Source organism: Sesamum indicum, linkage group LG1 (genome assembly GCF_000512975.1).
Source record: "Sesamum indicum cultivar Zhongzhi No. 13 linkage group LG1, S_indicum_v1.0, whole genome shotgun sequence".
NCBI classification, from domain to species: domain Eukaryota; kingdom Viridiplantae; phylum Streptophyta; class Magnoliopsida; order Lamiales; family Pedaliaceae; genus Sesamum; species Sesamum indicum.
The window spans coordinates 12284356-12306598 of NC_026145.1; the positions used below are offsets into that span (position 1 = coordinate 12284356).

The 22243-nt window shown below is 37.2% G+C and overlaps 5 protein-coding genes and 1 long non-coding RNA gene across 7 annotated transcripts; 5 read left to right on the forward strand and 1 right to left on the reverse strand.

Moving 5' to 3' along the window:
• Positions 168–1413, forward strand: LOC105164435 (26.5 kDa heat shock protein, mitochondrial). The gene is made up of 2 exons (XM_011083090.2): positions 168–638; positions 840–1413. The coding sequence occupies exons 1-2, from the start codon at positions 362–364 to the stop codon at positions 1244–1246; spliced, it is 684 nt and encodes a 227-aa protein (XP_011081392.1). The 5' UTR covers positions 168–361; the 3' UTR covers positions 1247–1413.
• Positions 2929–6322, forward strand: LOC110011861. Of its 2 annotated transcripts, none has more exons than XR_002286923.1 (3): positions 2929–3265; positions 4333–4496; positions 5470–6322. It is a non-coding gene; the product is annotated as an uncharacterized LOC110011861 (long non-coding RNA). The 2 variants fall into 2 exon arrangements; XR_002286924.1 differs by lacking the exon at positions 5470–6322 and adding an exon at positions 4813–4998 and having other exon boundaries at positions 4333–4721.
• LOC105164444 lies at positions 6859–9246 on the forward strand. Its single transcript, XM_020693302.1, has 3 exons — positions 6859–7631; positions 7886–8058; positions 8766–9246. Exons 1-3 carry the CDS (start codon positions 7056–7058, stop codon positions 8938–8940), a joined length of 924 nt encoding a protein of 307 aa, XP_020548961.1. The 5' UTR covers positions 6859–7055; the 3' UTR covers positions 8941–9246.
• LOC105164453 (methyl-CpG-binding domain-containing protein 11) lies at positions 10740–14143 on the forward strand. Its single transcript, XM_011083106.2, has 3 exons — positions 10740–10918; positions 11012–11099; positions 13027–14143. The coding sequence occupies exons 2-3, from the start codon at positions 11022–11024 to the stop codon at positions 13903–13905; spliced, it is 957 nt and encodes a 318-aa protein (XP_011081408.1). The 5' UTR covers positions 10740–10918; positions 11012–11021; the 3' UTR covers positions 13906–14143.
• Positions 14302–16587, forward strand: LOC105164703 (glucan endo-1,3-beta-glucosidase 14-like). The gene is made up of 3 exons (XM_020693329.1): positions 14302–14937; positions 15197–16233; positions 16336–16587. The coding sequence occupies exons 1-3, from the start codon at positions 14844–14846 to the stop codon at positions 16381–16383; spliced, it is 1179 nt and encodes a 392-aa protein (XP_020548988.1). The 5' UTR covers positions 14302–14843; the 3' UTR covers positions 16384–16587.
• On the reverse strand, positions 17587–20279 carry LOC105164458 (protein LURP-one-related 5-like). The gene is made up of 3 exons (XM_011083110.2): positions 19665–20279; positions 19153–19551; positions 17587–18822 (listed from the first exon to the last, which is right to left on the reverse strand). The coding sequence occupies exons 1-3, from the start codon at positions 19911–19913 to the stop codon at positions 18553–18555; spliced, it is 918 nt and encodes a 305-aa protein (XP_011081412.1). The 5' UTR covers positions 19914–20279; the 3' UTR covers positions 17587–18552.

Sequence of the window (22243 nt, forward strand, 5' to 3'; positions counted from 1 at the left end):
AAAATAAAAAATATTTACGTATTACGGCTGATGTCAAAGTGTGAACATAATTTATCAAAAAACAAAAAGACTATCATAATGTGAGAAAAAAGAAACCAGATTAAGACTCTGGAAAACTCTTCCATATATTCAAATGCCTGATAAAGATTGAAGAACAGTCTTAAGATGGAAAGGAATAAACTTGAAACTTCTAAAGGCTTTACCCATCCAACTGCTTTCCACCACCTCCTAGAACACCCCCCTCCTCTTTAAATCTTCTCATGCTGCTTCAGCTAAATGACAGCCTAAGAAAACCACCGCCAAGAAGCAGTAGAAACAATCTCCAACTTGTTTATCTCTCTGTTCTGTTGATCTCTGATCAATGGCTTTAGCTCGTTTGGCTCTCAAGAACTTGCAGCAGAAGGCGTGTTCTGCTTCTTTGTTGACTCGAAACGCGACTCACGCAAGTCCTTGGGAGAAACAGAGATGGGCTTCTCAGATTCTCCGTGGGCTCTCCTCGGCGGCGGAGGAGAAGCCGGACGCCTCCCGGGAGGTGGCGGTGGCTAACGGTGGCAAGAAATCGAAGCTGTTCCCGAGGAGGAGGAGCAGGAGGGGTCTTTGGAGGAGCAACAACCGTGACTTTGTTCCATCCCTTTGGGGTAAGACTTGTCTAATTTTCCACTTTTTGATTTTTTTAGATTATTTTGATTTCAATTTTCAACTGAGTTAATTGAATAAAAGATAATCATGTGAAAATTATATCTATATGTTGAATTATAGTAAACTTACTAGAATTGTTTTAGTTCACATGCATTAATTCACTGTTGAGAGAATATATATAACCTGCATTCTGCTTGCAGAATTCTTCCCTTCCGGACTAGGAAATGCACTGGTTCAAGCGTCGGAGAACCTAAACAGGCTAATGGAGAACCTCTCGCCCACCCATTTACTTGGGAGGGCGCAAGAGCACGACGATTGCTACAAACTGCGCTACAACGTGCCAGGGCTTGGGAAGGATGACATCAAAGTAACGGTGGAGGACGGGATTCTGAGGATCCGAGGCGAGCACAAGGAAGAGGAGGAGGATGGTTCCGACGACGAGCACTGGTCAGCAAGAAGCTACGGCTATTACGATGCGAGCTTGTTGCTGCCAGAGGACGCTAAGGTTGATGAGATAAAGGCCGAGATCAAGGACGGAGTGTTGAGTATTGTTATACCTAAAACAGAGAGGGCGAAGAAGGATGTTAAAGAAATTAAAGTTGAGTGAGTTGAAAATTTGAGACGATGTGTGGTAAAAATCAAGATGTTGGATGCAAAAAAGCACTGAATGTATGTAGCATGTAATAATGTGTGTGTGTGTGTTTATTGAGTTTGAAATAAGTGTAATAGATTGAGGGGTGTGATCTTGAAAGCTTTTGTGGCTACTTGAAGCTATGGGAAGTTCTTGCCTTGGTTCAACAACTGATTTGCTCTTAAATTTTGAAAATTAAGATAAAATAATAATTGTTTATTAGGGAGTTTAAGGCCATAAAACAAATATTTGTATGTAAAATTCAAATTTTAGGGACTGTTAACAGTAAATAAAAAGAGAGATTAGTGATTGAAAATTAAGTGGTAATTTTAATATTGTCCCTAGTTACAATGATATATGTATTAGTAATAGTGATCAGAGTTTTTTTTTTTAATTTTAATTAATAGTAATTATTTTGTAAAATTTATTACTAGCAAGAACTAACAACATAAAGACGTGCCTGAAAAATTATGGATGATTAGTGTAATAAAAAATAATTAAATCCACATATAGGATGTCATGGTGTTTGTATTGTTATTAAGTCATCATTTCAGAACATTTTAATTATTTATGGTCACCATTTTATGCACAGTTGCCATTTTATGCAGAGTACTTTATATGTCCTTTTTATGACATATAAAAAATAAAAAGAAAATATTGGGCCACTCCATAAGCAAAATTAACAATTCAAGCCCAATTATAAAGCCTATTTGTCACCCCATAATGTGATCAATCAAACAAAAGAGTACAGTGGCTAAATTGCTTTATGGTCTCAGGAAAAAAGGTTGGTATCTTTTTTCATCCCATAATTTACAAAAAATTATTTTTAGTCCTTAAAATTTAAAAATAATTGCAATGTTGGTCTATTTTTAATTTTTCATCAATACTTAATGAAAGGATTAAAGTGCCGTTAACTCAAATATATTATTTTAATATATTGATAATTATATTTTTAATATATAGATATGTATATATATTTGCATATATATATATATATATTCTAAATTTAGTTTTCTTTTTCTTTTATATCTTGGCTGTCCTCAACCATCTCTATGTGCGGGTTTTAGCATCGTTGGAAAGCCCATTAACGACGAGCATTTTGATATTCCACCCTACCACAAATCTCCAATTTATTGGGGAGCTTTCTCAATTTTTTTTTTACTCAATAAACCCTAACCCACACCCCCATTTTCTACTGCATTTTCTCCATTGTCCGACCACTTCTCAAAGCAAGCTTACCATCATTCGAAAGTCGGTCCAATGACGAACATTTTGATACCTTACCCACCAGAAATCTCCAATCCATAGCTGAGTTATATTTATTATTTTTTTTTATAAAAAAAACCCTAATCATGTGCCCCCATTTTCCATTATTTTTTTCTCTGCCGTTCGACCACCTCTTGACGTGAGTTTATCATCATTGCAGAGCCCACCCAATGACTAGTATTTTGACATTCCATCCACCGTCAATCTCACGTCCGTCAACGAGTTATTTTCAACTTTTATTTTATATTTAAATATATAACTTCAAATATATTTTTTAAAATATGTATAATTTAAAGATAGGAGTAGTTTGGTAATTTAAAACGTGATCCCCAGCTGACTTAAACGCCTCGCGCGCTGATCATGCAACTTTCTATTGAATATTGACAAAAAATTAAGAACCAATTCTTTGTCAACCAAATATGCAATTTAGCCGAGTACATCTGAAAGAAACTGAAAACTTGCCTAAAAACGGCGTCTTGTCCCTTTCCCTCTTAAAGGGCACCAAGCCAAGGAATGCAGTAAGGTTCCACCACCGCAACGCTCCGCCACGGAATAACAATTGCAAAGCCACCACAATGATCAAACCCAAGACCTTCTTCTCTTCTTGTTCTTCTAAAATCAATCTCCACCCTTCATTTCCTACTAAACGCAATTCTTGGTTGGGCTGTTGCCGCGCCACCAGTCCACAGTTGGAGCCGCCTCCAAAGAAACATCCACCTCCATATTCAGGTACCCGTTTTGCTTAATCTATGGATTTCGCATTTGGTTATGACCCGTATATGTCAATCTTGTTTCCAGGTTAATCATTGTGTACATTTAGTCAAAACTGACTTCATGTCTTATGATTGATTGTTAATATTCATCTGTTTAGTTTTAGTAGATTGAATGGGCTTGTGATTAGTTGTTAATTGATTTGGCTATAGTTTCGTTGAATGATTTTTTGAAAGTAAAATGAGCTTAGGTTCCTACTGATATGTGACTTCATTAATCAGTGGGGAAGAGCATCTTTCATTAATAACTTAGAATGAGAGTGTTTGAGTTTAGTCTACGAGAATATCGGAAAAAAGGGCTGATACATTAGATGATTCGAGGGCGATTATTGAGGTGGTGGAAATGGATGATAAGTGCCCTGTGTTGTTCCGATATGTAGTTGCATCAGACGGCTTGCATTATAACTTGTTCAGAATAAGACGTAGCTAATAACTAACATCTTTTAGTAAAATTCCTGTTGATGATACTATATTAAGGAGAAAAGTTTAGTGGCGTTGTGATTGCTTAGTGAAAAGTCATAACTTTTTAGCATTTCATTAGTTATAGAGTGTCCAAGGTAAAAAAAATCTGATTTTGTATTCTCTTATGTTTCTTGAGATGCCATATTGAAATCTTGAAATGATGATGTTTGGCTTGCTGGTATGCTAGAAAAAATTGTACTTGTTCATGCCTTTTCTTTTCTTTTTTGTGTAGAACAACTTCTCATCTTTCCTTCAGAGTACTATTTGACCTGAAGATATGGAATAATTCTAGCACTTGTATGTGTTGCACAACCACTTCAATCTTGGTTTCTAGTTCATATCGAGCTAGCAAGTTAGAAATCATATTGTCTTTGTTCATTATATTTTGTATTGTATTACAATAGCATGCCACTCTCTAGAGTTACCCTGTTGTTTGTTAGCATAAATTAAACATTCCATAGCGGTGAGATTTCATAATTTCCTCTTGTATTTTTATATCTGATACCAATCACCTAGATATTCTTCTAGTTCAAATTCTCAGTGGTTTTGTTGTATATTTATCAGGTGTACGAGGAGAAAAAGCACTTTTCTCCAGATTCCAACATACCTTGCAGATCTTCTTTGCAGTGCTATTCTGGATGTCTCTTTTCTTCTGGTCTTGCGCATGGGATTGGGAGAATCATGGCAGACCAAACCAGAGATCGCAATTTAGGAAATAAATCCAAAAGGTTAAGTACTCGAACATATCAGTATAGAGGTTAGGATAGTATGAAGATAATTGAGTGGTTAGAGTGACGATCAATAAAAAGGTGATATTTTTTTAAACAATTTTTGATGTTGTAGATCCTCCAAGATTCGTTGTTTGAACATTTATCATCACAGTATACGTAGTATTTGTTTGCAGGTCTACCATCTACGTTTCAGCTTCATTGCATAGCTTCAAACTTGATCCTGTAAAATCATCCTTCTTCGTCCTTCTTTTCCAATTTGGAATTAATTGCGGATTTCTGTGGTTAATAGTTGGCTTGTGGTTCATAACTGCAGATTGAGTAAAGGGTTGTTTGGTATTAAATGTTTGTGCGTGAAAAATATTACTCCAAGCTGCTGTTTTTCACACAAGGGCAGGATTCTTTGGAGTGATCGATGCGATGATAAACTATAAAGCATTAGGCGATGTGTGAATCTGTGTCCCTGAGAATGTTATGCTAAATAACTCAAATTAGATTCCAGGAAAGTTTTTTTCCACTTATTCACTGTTATAGCAAGTAAAGTCTCATTTGCGCTCGGCACTCACTCTTTTCCTGCCCCTTCATCTATGAGGGTACTGATTGTGCTTTTTCTTGAGCATCTGCATTTTAAACTTCTTATGGTAAAACTTCAAATTTTTTGTTCTTTCCCTTATTGAGAAATAACTTATTGTTCTTTCTTGCATCCGATTGAAGCGCCCTCCACAGTCCACACCACCCTCGAGCACACAAGATATTCTTGTTATAGTTGCTGTTTATTTAGAAAACTGAAGATGGAAATATGGAATCACAGTCATGGTGAATTCTTGTTTGGTAGCCTGTCTTAGCACCATCCATCGAAAAGAGAACACAGTATTTATTTCTTTTATTTTTTTTCTTTTTGCTGTATGGAGAACGCAAATTTCTTGCAAAGATATATAGTTTTATCTAATTGCATCTGCTTGTTGTATTACAGAATAATTGATGAACGAATAGGCAATATTCTGACAGAGGCATGAAGCATTCCCGGTTTTGATAATCTTTATACATTGTATGAGGAAGTATTAGCATCAAAGATGGCACATGTTTGGATCAGGTGAAATGATCTTGATTCCAACCACAACGTGATGGGGCCTCGTTTTCCGCTCTCTCTGAGCTGTGTGGTTGGTTATTCGACGATCAGATGAGTAAACGAAAAGGGTCAGTTCCCTTTTTTCGGTGCAGGTCGTGTACTTTTACGTACTCTGGCATTGCATCCCTAGTTCTTGTGCATTACTACGAAGTTTCCGTTCCAATTGCCCCACCCTCAGCTCAAGATGCAGAAATTCCTTTAAGGAAATACAGAACTCGAGTCTGGGTAATTCTTAGAAGGTTTTGGACTTGGAGTTCAAAATAATTATGAATTATTTAAATAGTCGGGTCTTGAGATCTCCTAAGAATGATTGGCTGTGAGTCTAGATAGGCTGCTTGCTTGTCTTTGTCAACCTGCAAAAATCTTGATCAGTCTGCTATGATATATGCCTTGAGTTAGTTTAATTCTCCACCAGAAAGAAGAAAGAAATCCCAATTGGTGGGAGCCCCATATCTCCAAAATATCTTTGGTTTTGTGGTTTTTGTTCTTCATTTCATTCCACAACTTGGACTCCTTAGGCTGCCCCACCCCCACTAGGAATATTAGACAAAAAATGTGAGTTTTTCATAAGTTAAGTCGTGAGATCAGATCGATTTAAATACATATCTGTTTCTAGTAATAGACTGGTCTCTAGTGTAGATTCATAATTTGATTCCAAGAAGTAATTTTGGTAAGTTATGTGTTTTGACGGGCTACACGCCTGATATAATTATAAATAACTTTTTATTATTTAAAAAATTATAATTATATCAAATTTAAGGGGAGATAATTATAATTTATCTGAATAGTTATGGGTCAAATGCGACACCGGAAAGAAGTCTTTTAACCAAACTTCTTTTTCATTTTTAAATCAAACTCTTAATTGATGATAATCTTTGTTTGTGCAATCCCTTTTATAATTAAAAGTTAGACGTAAAGTTTTGCGTCGCATTAGTAAAAATTGTGAATATCATTTTTAAAATGCTCTCAACTAATAGTATAGTTAAATTAATAATATCTTTTGTAATTTATTTTTGATTAAAAAATAGAAACTATTGTGTCCGCTATTAGGAAATTTTTAAAAAATACTCAATTAGTTAATATTGTATATAATTAATTTTACGTGATCTTTTAAATAAAGTTAGGATGGTTAAAAATTAAATATATTACCGAATAAGAGGAGATATCATCATAATCATAACAATGAACATGAGAAGATATTTATAAACAAGGAAATGTGAACAATGAAAGTAGGACAGGAAATATTAATCAAACTCATAAAAATCTTTCTACAGTTCTCAAGATTCCAATCCCACCGCCACCCAATACTCCCATAAATTCTTCCTACAAATCCCCACTAACTCCGCCCCCTCTCCTCCTCAGCACGGAGGAGGTCCGCCGTGGAAGGTATTCTGAACTTATTAAAGCAAAATACACACTGAAAGGTGAGAATGTTGCTGAGAAGCTCATCAACTCCAATCTTGAACTCATGGCTACCCAGTTCTGCATCCGGGTCGGGGTCTTCGCCGGAATCCGATACCCTGCCCCAGTTGACAAGAACGCGATCCGTCTGTCTGACGACGTCGTTTGAGGAAAGCTCCTGTAGGAGCACGCCAACCCGGATCGCGGACTCCAGAGACCCGGCGAAGCCCAAGAAGAGCTTGAGGCTGCTCGCGACCCCGAAGCCCGCGAAAATCCAGGAGAGACGAGAAGGGCAGGAGGTGGTCTCCTTTTTCCTGTCGAGCTCTGGCTTGGGCGCGCCGGTAGAGGAGGAGGGCTGTTTGGCGGTGGCCGAGAGGCAGAGAATGCCGCAGTCGCCGGTGGTGGGCGGCAGCGGAGGTAGCGGTGTCGGAGGTGGCAGGACGTGTGGTGGCGGGAGAGGGTCCGGTGACGGGTCGGGTTCGGGTTCACAGGACCCCGGGAGGTGGCGTGGACGCCATAGTACGGACCTGTACTATGAGATGATGATTGAGGCTAATCCCGGAAACTCTCTCTTGCTAGCAAATTATGCTAAATTCTTGAAAGAGGTACATTCTAAATTTGCTTTTCAAGAACATTTTCACGAAAAATGTTATATAATTTAGTTAATGGCTCATGAAATTTGCACTTTTATCATGTTTAGGATTGTTCAAGTTTGATTCATTCTGTTGTTTTTCTTGGGACTAAATTTATTAGGGAAAAAATTCGTTACATATCTGAGTGTGTGTGAGAGTGTGTTGGATTTTGTCTGCATGTTCTTCTTGGGTGGAATTTGATTTCAGAACTATGTTATGTGTTGTAGGTGAAGGGAGACTTTGCAAAAGCAGAGGAGTATTATGAGAGAGCAATTTTGGCTAACCCCAGTGACGGCAACGTGTTATCACTCTATGCTGATCTAATATGGCAGACGCATAAAGATGCTGATAGAGCCGAGGCTTATTTTGATCAAGCTGTTAAAACTGACCCCAACGACTGGTGAGAACTTGATCCTTCCTTTACTTGGTTTCTTGATCTTGATCTGATGCTTTTCTTTGTAGTTACTTCATAATCTCGTATTTGTAGCTTGAGCCAAAAGTAGGTTTGTTTTGCCTTTGTTACTATGGAGAATTTGTTAAAATATGTTATACAACAAAAAAGCCAAGTATTATGTGCATTCCACAGTGACTCCATGAGGGTACCTGGGGTGATCAGTTCTTGTTGGAGTTTGAGTTTTTAGGATGTTTTTCATACACACTAATCGTATAAGGTGATCTTTGTCAAATTGCAATTGTATAATTACTCTGTTCTAGTAAGAGAAACTCAAGTGGTCCTAAACACCTTGTTGTTCTTTCTCTACATTTTACTTTTGTCTTGCAATTTCCTAATAGTATCATAGATCTTTCTGTTTGACATTTCGTGAGATTATATCTGTAGTTTATTTTAGTCTTTTGCTAAGCATTCATGTGGGGCGAGGCGCTGATAAAATATTGGTTTTCTTGAATTGATTTCTTTTAAATCATAGGTATGTTGGGAAAATGCATATTGACATTAATGTGCTTGAACCAATTCGTGATGAGATTCCTAGCATTTGACTCCTTAAGTGTGTCACATTTATGCAACAAAATTGATGATTTGGCAAACAATGGATTTGAAGTTTTCGTTTTGATTTTGCTGAAACATTGCAAACGTCAATGTCCTGGCAGTTATGTGCTGGCTTCATATGCACGGTTTTTGTGGGACGCCGAGGATGATGAGGAAGAGGAAGAGGAAGAGGCTGATGCCATAAATAGCAAACAGGCAGCATCACAGACATATAATTCACCTTCCAAGATCTTCCACAACGAATCTCATCGGCCTCCTCTTGCTGCAGCCTCTTAATCTAATGCCTCCCTCTATATAATCTTAGTCGGTGATGAAGTGCAGTCAGAAGAGCTTGGTATTTGGTAGCCCTTTACGGTTTCCGCGTACTGTTGTAAATATAGAAAGAAAGATGAAGAAGACTCTCTTCACTGTAACTCTTCATTATCAATAAGTAATAGCATATTAGCTCCTGACTGTAACCTTCTTATATGAGAAATAATCGCATATTAGCCTTTCCTGTGTACTTCTGTTCGAGAAACTGATGATTCTGAATGCACTGCTACACAAATATCTGAGGAGAGATGGTTTCTGCTGTTCAACAAATTGATGATTCAGAATCCACTGCCACACAAAATGTCTTTGGTAGTTATATTTCGTATGATATATTTTCTTATGGTCATTGGTATTTTAGGGAGATTCTTCATGTACCATATCTTTTCTAGAGACTGAAGTGTAATTTTTTCAAAAAACATTGTTTTTATTTTTAAAGTAATTTCGATACAAGTCAAAACATATTCAATGTTTATTCATAAATATTTTATTTAGGTGTTTTTAACTGTTTTAGCATAAATACGTACATATATATAAATACACACATATACATAAATATATATAAAAAAAGATATGATTTGACAATAAATAGTAATTTTTATATCTCATAATACAATATTAAACATATAATATTTATTTTAAATTATCTTCAAAAATAAATCTAAAACATACATGTTATCTCTAACACACACTTATTTATCTTTATTTTTCTCTCTCTAACACGACAAAACATTCAGAAAACGAATCCGAAGAAAATTTTCAGAATATATGCTCTACATTTTAGGAGACCTTAGTATGTATATTTCTTTTTTGTTTTCCCTTCTTTTGAGATGAAAATAGAATAATATGTTGGAGTGTTTGCAACTACTTTAAAATAATATGTTCCAACTTTTGAATTTAAAAAGAAATATTTTTGATTGTTTGGGAAATGAGTTTCAACTTTTGAAACTTAAAAAAGAGAAAATTGCAATTTTATTATCATAATTAGGACCCTTTACATTATTGGTATCAAATTTAAAAAATAATATGAATATATACTATAGTAATGAAATATTTGTAATTTTGGTACTTTAGTTAAAAAAAAAATTAAAAATAATTTTCTCGAACACGTCTAACTGACCTCTTTTCTGCTTCTCATTATTTTCTTCAAACATTCCAAATTCTTTTGTTCTGATAAATTTTTTTGTAATTGATTAGTTTTCTGAAAATAAAAATTCTTGCACACCTCCATATGCGTTGATATACGTCAATTGGGCTATACAATCAGCTCTAGTCCATCTGTGGGTCAATTTCTTGTTTGGGCCAGCCCATTTGTTTCAGTCCAACTTGATATTCGACCCGGCCCATGACGTCCACCCACGTCACCAGACACCAACCCGACTCATCAGGCATTATCCTCTACATCTTGCCCCAATATTCCCACGATCCTCATCCGGACCCCAAACCCTTCTCTCCAATCCAGTTAATGAACCCTTTCGCGAACGTTATCCGCATGACAACACCAAATTCTTCCCCACTGCCCTCTTAAGCGCGTGATCTCAATCATATCATCCCACGGCCCACAATCCTCCGTTTTCTGCACCCCCTGAGCAACAGCGTGAGCCTTCATAGTGCTAGCTGAAATTTAGCTAGAGAGAGATAAATCTAAAGTGAACCAGCGAATCACCACAATATCCTCAAACCACCCTCCAGATGAAGCCACGTGTGTAATTCCCCCCTCGAGAACTTTCTTTCAAAACGAGGCAATTAGAAACTGCTTGTAACGGTCAAATCCACGACTCGGATCGGTTCCACGTGTCCATCCGCACGTTTGACGAAAATTTTCTGTCCCTTTTAAGGTATCTTTAGCATTATCCCTCTTTCTTCCAAGAATAAGGCGTCGTGGCGGTTAAGTTTCGGAGCATATTTTTTTAGAGAGAGAAAGAAGAGTGAAACAGAGAGAGAGGTAGCTGAGCAGTTTGTTTGCTTGCTTTGGTTGTTTGTACCTTGAGTTCGTTGGTTGTACGTTGATAGATTTTTTCTGGTTTTGGCTTTGCAGGTGAGGAGAAATGGCGGACGCTCAGCGTGGACCAAAAGAGGATGTCGTGTCGGTGGAGCTCCCTGCGCCTGATTCGTGGAAAAAATTGGTATTTTTTCCTTCCTTTGATTTTTTTCTTTTTAAGCTTTCGTTTGTGTTGCTGAGTTCCGAGGAAGCTTAAGTTTGAGTTATGACTTTCCTGCTTGCTGTACTCGTTTTCGCTGTGTTTATTATAATTTTGGTTCTGGTGTGGGTTTCCTTGTGGCAACTATTTTGTGATTAGTAGGGTTTTGACATGTAGTGGTTGCTATACTTGTTTTCTTTCTAATTTGATTTTTAACAGTTTTATTTGAAATTTTTCCGTGTTTGTGAATTGTTTTATTCCCTTTTTTTTATTTTGTTTTGAATTATGTATTAATTGCCAACTTTTCGTCCGTGGTGTATTTATTGATAAATTTTCCGTCAAGTTTTTCTTCTATGGTTTGAAAGTTGTGGAAGCTAGCTATTTCTCGTTCCGACAGAATACATGGGAGATAGTACCAAATACCAATATTACTTACTTTCTAGCTTATGGTATCGAAGCCATTGTGAAAAGATTTTGTTGTCTTACTGGAATGGCAACTTGGAGTTGACGTTGGAGTTTTCCTATGTCAAACTCACCGATGCTGTAGGTAATCATAAGGCAGGGCTGATACTTGTAGACCATTTTGGGGAATGAAATTGAATATCTGTCTTCTTGTTTACTTCTTATGAACACACAGAAGTATTTGCTAAGTATTTAATTTTTTCTATTCATAATAAACCGGGAGGCTATTTTTCTTTAACTCTGTTCACTATGATGGAATTAATTTTCTAAGTTTTGGGAGATTTAGGGAAAAACGGGTCCTGATGATCAACTTTCCACATTTCTAGGTGTTTCTAGGTGTGGGGATACTGTTATTTAAATAGATCCGTGGTAAGATTTGAAAAAATAAAAAGGTAGATATTGTTTGGTGTGTGGCAACTAGCAACTTGAAGGTAATATATCTGTAGTGAGTGGCGTGGAGTGCTTGATTGATGTCAGGATGGGCTTAAATGGCAAATAGTCCTTTGCTTTTCGCATGTCAATGACCCTTGCAAAAGATGTGAAACAGCATTTTATGCTAATTCTTGCATTGCTTTACTGGTCGATCTCTTAGTGAAGGTGTCTAATGTGGTGGGGCTGGGTGCTGGTAAAACCATTCACTCTATTGGCATTTAACTGGAACAGTTACGCATCCAAGAACATTATTGGAGCTGAAAAGTAGATATTGTTACTGTAGCTATGAAGGATATAGACATTCCATATGCATGAAACTATAAATCTGAACAGGGCAAATATTTCTTTATCCTTGCTGTAATTGGGTTTGTGTTTTTAGTGTTTTAATGAATCATAAGAAAGCATGAACTGGAACTATTTGATGCAAAATTGCTCTGTAGTAGAAAGGCAGAATACCACATCTTTTATGTTGGAAGGAGTAGATTGGGATGATATGTATTATGTAATGAGGTAGGAGGCACGGTTTATGCAGGACATGGAGCCTGACATCATTGTTTTTCAGTTGCATTATTTTCACATGAAACTCTGTTCTAGTTATGTGACCGGGCAAACTTTGGTAGGCTCCTGTAAGAATAATAACTTTTTAAGTAAAAATTCATAAGGATGGATTTTCAAGTGAGTGCTGGAGACTTTTTTCTGAATGACCTCTAAGTGGGATGCTTGTCATGGTGCAATTAAGTCTTGGGTACATTAAATTGAGATATTTGAGGCTCTGATGTTTATCACCTCTGGATGTCAACAAGAAAGGTTAAAGTGAGGACTGTTGGAGATTGTTACCATATTTCTGTTTGTTATGGTGTGGGTCCTTTTGTTTTGTGCTGCTTTTGCTTGGCAACAGGTGTTGCATTATTAAACTGAGCAATAGGGGTACATCTGCATATTCATTCGATGTTGGTAGTTGCTGTAGGTTTTACCTTCCATATAGTTCTCCCAACTGTTTTTTGATATTCCTATGCAGTACTTGCCAAAAAAAGGAGGTACTCCAAAGAAGAATGAGATCATATTCATCGCTCCCACTGGGGAGGAGATTGGCAACCGCAAACAGCTGGAGCAGTACCTAAAAGCTCACCCCGGAAGTCCTGCACTATTAGAATTTGATTGGGGCACTGGTGAAACTCCAAGAAGATCAGCTAGGATCAGTGAGAAGGTCAAGACAACACCTCTATCCAAAGAGATTGAACCACCAAAGAAGCGAGGTAGAAGATCATCCGCTAAGAAAGACAAAGAAATGGAGACAGGAAAAGAAGAAACTGAGGGTGTGAAAACAACTGAAATGCAAGATACAGGTATTGGTGAGAAGAAAGATGAAGAGAAGGGAACTGAGGTCACGAATGAAGGCAAACTGGAGGAAGATGTAGCAGCTAAGGGAAGTGAACCTGAGACCAAATTTGAGGAGAAGGGTCCACAGGAAAACATCACGGCTGACGTTGATATGCAGACTGACAGTGAAGGGAAGGATAGCAAAACTGACGCAGGTGAGAATCATGGTCAGACAAACACTTCAGTTGTGGAAGAAAAAGTTGAAGACAAACAGGTGTCTGGGACTATAGAGGAACCAGAGTCTGAATCTGCTAAACTTGAAATTGAAAACGATGACACCAAACAAGATAAGCCAGATGATCGCAATGGGCAAGCTGCTGATGGAGCTGAGACTGGGATGGCCGATGGGGTGGCGCATGAATCTGCAGGAGAAGCAAATGGATTCCAGGAAAATGGCAGTAAAACTAATAATATGCAAGCGCAGGAGCAAGATAAGAGTTTGCAAGGGGACTCTGTAGACAACGGCAAGGTGAACCAAGCGCCACATCATCCTTCTCCAACTCCCATTAGTTGCTGAATGATGTACCTACAGTCTGTTAATTTAGCGCTATTGAAACTAAACTCCTTGTACTTTTCATTTTGACAATCTCTGAACTTAGATGACTGTAATCTTATTGATAAGTAGAATATGGTTAGATTTGTTTCTAGATAGGGAAGTTGGCCATGGATTATTTCTGACTTTTGTAGCTTGTCTTAGGACGAACTGTGGATGTACTGTAATATTATGTTGTGCCGTGTTTCTCGACAAGGATTAACAGGCTTGCTACTATGTTTTTGCTGAATTTTCTCTGGTTTCGTTCTATCTTATTAGGTGGTACCACTCAGCAGGGTTTTAAAGTCTCAGTTTGATTTGGTGAGTACCGAAACTGAGTCGAAGCTGCCATGTCAATGAGGCTGCACTGTCGGTGATTGTTGTGAAGGTAATGGTCTTAGCATATGTGGGAATAATTCTTTTGTGGAAATGATGTTTCGAAAGTATGCATTGTTGCGTTGTAGAAGTAATACTATGTGATAAACAACATTTCACATGAATAAAATCCTCCGTGATGGAGAAGGTCCTATACCAGGGATCCGCTCTATCCCAAGTTTTCCAATTACATGAAAGGAGCACGCAATTGAAGATCTCATTTATTCCTATAATAAACTCAGAATAGGAGGGAAAATATTTTTCCGAAAGCCAACAAAAGATACTCGCAAAAGTATGGATCAAGATTCATGAATGAAAAGCATACTTTGTGATGGTGAAAAGCTAAGAATCTTATTCCAAGCCACCAAGTTAAAACATCTATTTCCTCTAAACTCATATTTCCCCCTGAGATTTTTAGATTAAGGTTTGGAATCTTTTATTGTTTGGTCTTTCATCTATGTCAATGGTATCCCTGCAATGGAAGGCAACATTAGGATTGTTATTTATTTAATATAACAGCATTAGGGTCCCCACTTCTTACAAATGGAATGGTCCTTTGTATTACTTCTCATTTCAAGATGGTGGGATTCTTTACCTTCTTCCTCTGCTCTTTCTTGCTCTTAAGTTTCCCTTTCTCAGATGGTATGTATGTTTTCTTCCCATGCTAATGTTGAAGTTTTATGATACCCCTCAATCCTGAGAGTTCTTCATTAAAAATTTAATATATCTTCTTTTTAATGTTAAACTTGTTCCAAACAATAACATACTTAGTTTTAGTGATGTAATACAATTACTTGCCTGTGTGAGAAAAGAAGACGATTTTTATGTGGTCTTGTTTTAGGTGGTTTTTAACAATGAATATGTTACTGAGAATACCTGTTGTTTTCTGCTACTTCTGCAGTTTTAGTGGTGCAAGCTTTCACAGGTACATACGGAGTGAATTACGGCAGGATAGCCGATAACATCCCTCCACCAGAGAGTGTAGTGACCCTTCTAAAGGCAGCCAAGATCAAGAACATCAGAATATATGATGCTAATCATGATGTTTTGAGAGCCTTTAGAGGGTCAGGAATTGAAATAATCGTTGGACTTGGGAATGAATACTTGAGAGACATAAGCGTTAGTCAGGACCGTGCCATAGAGTGGGTGAAACTAAATGTTGAGCCCTTCCTCCCAGGAACACTAATACGTGGGATAGCTGTAGGAAACGAGGTTCTTGGAGGAGTTGATGTAGAACTGTGGGAGGTTCTTGTTCCAGCTGTGAGAAATGTGTACAATGCCCTTGACCATCTACGTTTGTCCGACAGAGTAGAGGTGTCGAGCCCACACTCTGAGGCTGTTTTCGCCATTACGTACCCTCCATCCGCAGGGGCATTCAAGGAGAGCGTTCTTCCTTACATGAGGCCACTCTTGCACTTTTTCTCACAGATTGGCACGCCGTTTTACATCAATGCCTACCCGTTCTTGGCCTACATGAGCGATCCGGCACACATTGATCTAAATTACGCCCTTTTCTTGAAAAACCCTGGAGTTTACGATGCTAAAACAAAGCTGCATTACGACAACATGTTTGATGCTATGGTGGATGCTTCTTATGCTGCCCTGGAAAAGGTTGGTTTCAGTAACATGGAAGTCATCGTTTCTGAGACCGGTTGGGCATCCAAGGGAGACGAAAATGAAGCTGGAGCTAACGTAAAGAACGCGAGGACATACAACCGTAATCTGAAGAAGAGGCTTCTAAAGAAGAAAGGGACTCCTTACAGGCCAAAGAGGGTGGTTAAGGCTTATGTTTTTGCGTTGTTTAATGAGAATTTGAAACCGGGTCCGACATCTGAGAGGAACTTTGGATTGTTTAAGGCTGATGGTAGCATTTCATATGATGTTGGGTTCACAGGGCTGATTCCTAGTTCAGCTTCCTCGGTTCTTGGCTCCATCGAGGTATGTTCTAACAATACCAAAAAAGGTTCTTTCTCACTCCCACTCCCCATGTCTGAATGAATGTATAGTTCAACTGACAAGATTGGTTCACGGTGTTTGCAGTTATTGGCTCGTGTTGTCTGTGGAGCAGTTGTGCTCATGCTGATCTGATATTGGCGAGAGGGATGAGGCAGTTTCTAACAGTGTATATAGTTGCTTATACATTCTATTTTTTTGTTGTTTATGTGTATAAGGTCGTGTAGAAGCTAAATTGAAAGTGTTGTATATTGGGTAGGTGGATAATTCATGTATACCTCAATTTTTAAAATTAAGATATTGCCCCACTCTTGGTGCAATAAAGCACCCGATGTAGCATGAATTTGACTTTTGTATAATAATTTTTCTAGGCCAATTTTATGCCCTTCTTAAAATTTTAAGATGTAGAAGTATAATACATTTTAAATGAGATTATGTGTTTTCTTAATTATTTCAATCTTTTATTAATTTATAATAATATGCAAAAGGAGGAAACTGAAAACAGGCAAAAATACAATTGAAAAGAAACAACAAATGAGAGAGAGTCAACAGAAGAGGTGAATGAGAGTAGAGAAATATTATATTGATATATATTTTTCAGATAAAATTAAATTAATTATTTTACTTAATAAATTCACCAAAGCAGTAACATCAAGATCTTCATACTACTTTTAGACACACAAATACGGGGAGAGAATTTTTCTCTCGTATGAGGACTTCCTCCCGATAATAACCCCCTCTCCGCCCATGTCTTTGTATTCTTACCTTCCAACAGCCTATGGAACTCCAGCTCCAACCGTGAGTCCGCCAGACCATTTGTTGCTTTGCCTGTCACCATCTCACTCACGACCACGACCCAACCTCTTTGGCCGCTTCCCTGCCTCATCGCACTCTCAATTTCTCTAAACTCCCACTAACTCAACCTCACCTAAGAATAGCGTCATCGTCTTCACCTATCTCTATCAGCTAGAGAATCTGATCACCATCCCCTTCCCTTCACCGCTCAACCAATTCTTCCAGCCTATTCACCCATGCATGCTACGTTGACACCTCCAAATTCTCCTTAAAGAGCCACACAAATTTCACACTCCATCCAAATGCACACTTCCTCAAAAACGAATGTAACACCAACCTAACATCTACCTCTACCCGCGCCCTCCCTCAATCCTCCATAAACAACTCAAATCTACTATCCTAGTCCACATTACTAATTCAACCAGAGAGAGTGCAATCCAGTCCTGCCAGAATTGCCACGAACGCCATGGAACTACTGCCAAGGTATAAGGGTCCTAGCATAGTTCAGTATATCTTGGAGAACTAATTTGGGAATATTACCCCTTGATTTTCTTGGTTGAAACCAAGTGTAATTATTTGCTGTTTTAAGCAAATAAAACAACATTGGATCTTTATAGTTTTTGTGTATATACATATGGGAAAAATGGAAGATTACGACATTATGGAATAAGTCTAAACTAGTTCACTTGCAGTCTTATTCGGATCACCACATTGATAGTACAATACAACTTGAGCAGAATGAGGATCCATGGCGATTTACTAGTTTTCACGGGAAGGTTGATGCTAGCAAACCATCTCTTTTGTGGTAGCTTTTATCTGCCTTTTCCGATCAATCTCAGTGTTCATGGTTGTATACAGAGGATTACAACAAAATTCTCGTTCATTCAGGAAAGGATGGAAGGCAGTTGCGACACATTTGGCGACTTCAAAATTTTCAGCAAGCCTTACAGTCGAGATGGTTGTATGATTTGGGTTCTCGGGTACTAAATTTACATGGTGCAACAGTCAGATTCCCCTGTTACAATCCGTCAACGCTTGGATTGAGCATGTAACAATCCACAGTTGATGCATTTATTTTATATGGCATCGGTATACCACATAGACGTGGCTTGCTCTTTGCAACCATGCGCCCTTTCTGAATTCGGCAATTGCGTAGACTGCTCAGTTTCACACCACATTCAAGCCACAGTTAGAATCACTCTGGACGATGACTGAGGAGTGCCAACAAATAATTGAGCAGAGTTTGAATGCATTATCAGGGTCGAGTGGACATACTCCAGAATCTCGACTGTTGTTGGAGCAGATGGTGTAATTAATGGAGTGGAGCGGAGACGGATTAGGTCACTTGAGGAGAGACAGAGCGAGTAGATAATGGGAGACTTGAAGAAATTGGAGGGTGTTGGCGTATGTGAGGAGTTGGAGTCACTCTATGCAGTAGAAGAAATGTATTCGAGACAACATAGCAAAATCTTGTGGGTGTTGGTGGGGGAGAGAAACACCTCCTCCTAGCTATTTGAGTGAACAATGACAAACTACTGCATTTATATATAGGTTGTGAGATGAGTGGAGAGTAAATGTGTTGCGAACCATACATATTAAGGCTGATTGTTGAGTATTTAAGAAAGACTTGTGATTGCATGAGGAACTATGAAAGCCAACTTGTACGAGGAAGATTCCAGTAGTGGAGGTGGAGGATGCCTTGCTTGCTTCTCTGCTCCCATTCACAACTTTATCACACGTCCACCCTCTTTCTGCCCAACAAACACGGCAGCCCCGCCCCTGATTACACAAGGAGATTACGCATCATTCATTAATAAATAACTATTCTGCATATATAATTGAATCAAGATTACCAAAAAACAGTGATTTCACATTTGAGATTCAATAGTCAATACGATATTATTAAATATAGCTTAAAAATGAGACTTGATTAATTAAGAATAATCCTATATAACATAATATTATCCAAACATGCATATTTATTATTATAAATTTTACATATTTAACTCCACATAACATAAATACAACAATTGTAAGAGTTTACAACATATAATTACAAAAACCTTTTTTTTAGAAAAAAAAAAATCTATAGAGGTAATATTAGAACACCTCAGTGGTGGGGCCTACAGCCACCCTGGTGCCATTTTCATCATCATCCCCGTGATTTGCCCCATGAATCTGATCAAGAACCAAAACCAAACCCATTGCAAAAGCACCATCAAACCCCGGCTTCAGAGTCAGTAAGAAAACGTCTTTCCCGAGCACGACATTGGCGCAAGCGTCCACCTTACGCCGGATCTCCGCCACGGCTTCTCTCTCCGCATTGTAAATGGTGCATTTGCGGCAGCCGAAGGAGCCCTCGATCTGGTACTCCTCGCCTCCGTTCCTGTATACCTCCACCGTCATGCTCGACCGTCCGATCATCGAGGATCTACGCACGCTGAACAGAGGCTTCTGCGCTGTTCTCTCGCCGGCGAAGCCTTCCCACCGCTGGTGCAGGCTCGGTCTCTGCTCCCATTAAACAACCGATCGAATTCAGTGATTCCTCTCAAACCTAATATACGAAACACTACTAAACTATATCGTAGTCTCATATTTATACAAGTGAGTACATAAATTACCTTACGTCGGACGGTGAGGATGCACCGGCCGACAGCGTCCATGAGAACGAGTTCGCCGGTGTCCCCGCCGTATGGACCGTATGAGTCGACTCGGAAGACGAGTGAACCCTTGGAATCGTAAGCGGTGAAGCCATCTCCGACGAAGAAAAGGGAGGTTTTCGACACAGTGAGATGGGTTTGTTGTTGGTATACAAACCCCTCTTCCACGATCGCGCCAGTCTTCATGATTCTGTTATTCCTCCTTGACATCCTGAGCTAAATTAATAGATTATAAATGTGGACGGAGAGATTTCTTGATGTTGAAATCTGAGTGGAGAATGAGTGAGAAATGTGCAGCTTGCAGCTTGGAGTGGAAGCGAAGGTAATTTGTTGTAATTTATAATGATTATGGAGAAGAGGGAAGTGAATAAAATTAGATCTTATTCCTAACCTAACATTTAGATTTCATCCTCTTCACTTACAAATTCATAGTACTTGAGATAATTATGATTGCATTAGGGTACAATATTCCAACACCTGAAAGCATCAAAAACAAAGATTTCCTCCATACATCAATCCAATATCTAAATTCTCTAATATTATTTAAAAATAAAAATTACAACATGTGGGCATCTATTCTTCCCTGTCCAAATTCAACACATTTTGTTTGTTTTTTACTTTTTGAAATAATTGATTTCTACATGCACATTTTGTGTGTGTGTGTTTTACAGGAGTTTTAGAATTGTTTTTAGTTTTATTAGCTTTTATAATATGTATTTCTCAATTATATTAATGATATAGGCATGCGTCCTACATTAATTCAAGACGGAGAGTTGAATGGTTTATAATGCTCAAGTCCTTTTCTTTTTAGCCGATTGTCATAATAGAATAAAATTGCATAATTCATACAAAGTTAGAGTAGACAACACTTTGCTCAAGCTACATTAATTAAGTCAGACTCAAAATTGATACAACTCATCATAAAAAAAAAAAAAAAGAGATAATAAAATTTTCACTAATTATATGTATTAAGTGACTTTTTTTTATTGGTTACTAAAATAAATTTTATAATTTTAATAGTGATAAAATTTGAATAAATATTTGTCACTAGGTATAATTTGTGATAAAAAAAAATGTGGACCAAGTTGTTATTATAATCGATTAGTGAAATATGTATGGTAACAATATAGACACTCATAATTGTCATTGTATTTGCATTATCGTTAAATTTTTATTCTAAATATGTCATTAGTTATTTATGGTGACAATTTAATACATCAATTCTTGTTAGTGATAATTATATTATATCAAGATAAAAAAAAATATTGTTATTTAAGATATATTTTTATAATAATTCTAAAATTATTATTTAATATTTTGTTACTAATATTATACGAAAAGCGGGACGTCACTTGTATAATATCCTCGAGTATTTATGCTTTTCACACTGAAATACATGTATTAATTATTAAAAAAGAAGAAGAAGAGAGAATGTCAAAACGTAGCTTTTCTGGACACGCAAAAATCAGTGAAGCAGAACGATTACCACCCCACCGTACCCACATATAATTATTATGTCGAAACGAAAACGTGTTTTATATGTCAAAAGATAATATAAACTTTTAATGACATAATTCATGTCTTAATTTATGGCAATTTATTTATGTTTATTCCCTTGCATATTATTGTTTAAATAAATTTGAAATATTTAACTTCCTCTTATATAATTCAACAATACTCAATATATAGTATTTAAATTTAGATAATTCGTCATCCATATCTAGTCAAAAATCATAGAGACCAAAGATTAAGTGACGATATAAAAATGATCACTAATTATGTATATTAAATGGATAATTTTTCATCTTGTCATTATAATATTTTTAAATATGGTCATTATAAATAATTAATGACATAATAATTATGCACAAAAAGCTATTTTTTGTGGGGCACACACTTTGGATTCACATTTGTTTTGTAATATGCATGCATGATTATGTATATCCTACTTTAATCGTAGATTTTCAATAACGTTTTTTTCATTTCTTTTATACTATTTGGAACTTTGAAAGGAATCCAACTTTTCCTGCGTTCACAAAAATGAAAAATGTGTGTGTGTGTGTGTGTGTGAGAGAGAGAGAGAGAGAGAGAGAATAATATTAGGTAGAGCAATGTTGTGAGGTGGAGTGATGGAAATAGAGGTTGAATGCTTGAGAAACAAAGTTGGGGGAGGATTCATCTTCCCGCAACAAATTCTCATCCAACACTCCCTGCACTTCCACATTCATATTTATATATATTAACCACAATACCATCATAATTAAAAATCAAAATCAAACCATATTTTATTGGTGAGTAATATTTGTGTTGAGGAATATTTCATTTACTAAAAGCATTGAATTCTTTTATAAGGTATTGGTTTCGAGTCCTTTTAGCAGCAAAAATAGTTTTATATTATTTTTCCCAACAAATTCATTATTTTTAGCGGTTAGATAACCACTATAAATATAACATTTAATCATGGCTAATTATTATGGTCAATAACAAAATAGCTGTAACAAATAATCATTGACCAGGGTCATGCAATGGTTGTTGGCCGC

Coding starts and splice junctions, on each gene's coding strand:
- LOC105164435 (XM_011083090.2), top strand. CDS start 362: ATGGCTTTAGCTCGTTTGGCTCTCAAGAACTTGCAGCAGAAGGCGTGT. Junction 639..839: donor CTTTGTTCCATCCCTTTGGG/GTAAGACTTGTC, acceptor TTCTGCTTGCAG/AATTCTTCCCTTCCGGACTA.
- LOC105164444 (XM_020693302.1), top strand. CDS start 7,056: ATGTTGCTGAGAAGCTCATCAACTCCAATCTTGAACTCATGGCTACCC. Junction 7,632..7,885: donor ATGCTAAATTCTTGAAAGAG/GTACATTCTAAA, acceptor TATGTGTTGTAG/GTGAAGGGAGACTTTGCAAA. Junction 8,059..8,765: donor AAAACTGACCCCAACGACTG/GTGAGAACTTGA, acceptor ATGTCCTGGCAG/TTATGTGCTGGCTTCATATG.
- LOC105164453 (XM_011083106.2), top strand. CDS start 11,022: ATGGCGGACGCTCAGCGTGGACCAAAAGAGGATGTCGTGTCGGTGGAG. Junction 11,100..13,026: donor CTGATTCGTGGAAAAAATTG/GTATTTTTTCCT, acceptor ATTCCTATGCAG/TACTTGCCAAAAAAAGGAGG.
- LOC105164703 (XM_020693329.1), top strand. CDS start 14,844: ATGGTCCTTTGTATTACTTCTCATTTCAAGATGGTGGGATTCTTTACC. Junction 14,938..15,196: donor AAGTTTCCCTTTCTCAGATG/GTATGTATGTTT, acceptor CTACTTCTGCAG/TTTTAGTGGTGCAAGCTTTC. Junction 16,234..16,335: donor CGGTTCTTGGCTCCATCGAG/GTATGTTCTAAC, acceptor CGGTGTTTGCAG/TTATTGGCTCGTGTTGTCTG.
- LOC105164458 (XM_011083110.2), bottom strand. CDS start 19,913: ATGTCAAGGAGGAATAACAGAATCATGAAGACTGGCGCGATCGTGGAA. Junction 19,552..19,664: donor TCCTCACCGTCCGACGTAAG/GTAATTTATGTA, acceptor TAATGGGAGCAG/AGACCGAGCCTGCACCAGCG. Junction 18,823..19,152: donor CTGTAGGCCCCACCACTGAG/GTGTTCTAATAT, acceptor TTGTGTAATCAG/GGGCGGGGCTGCCGTGTTTG.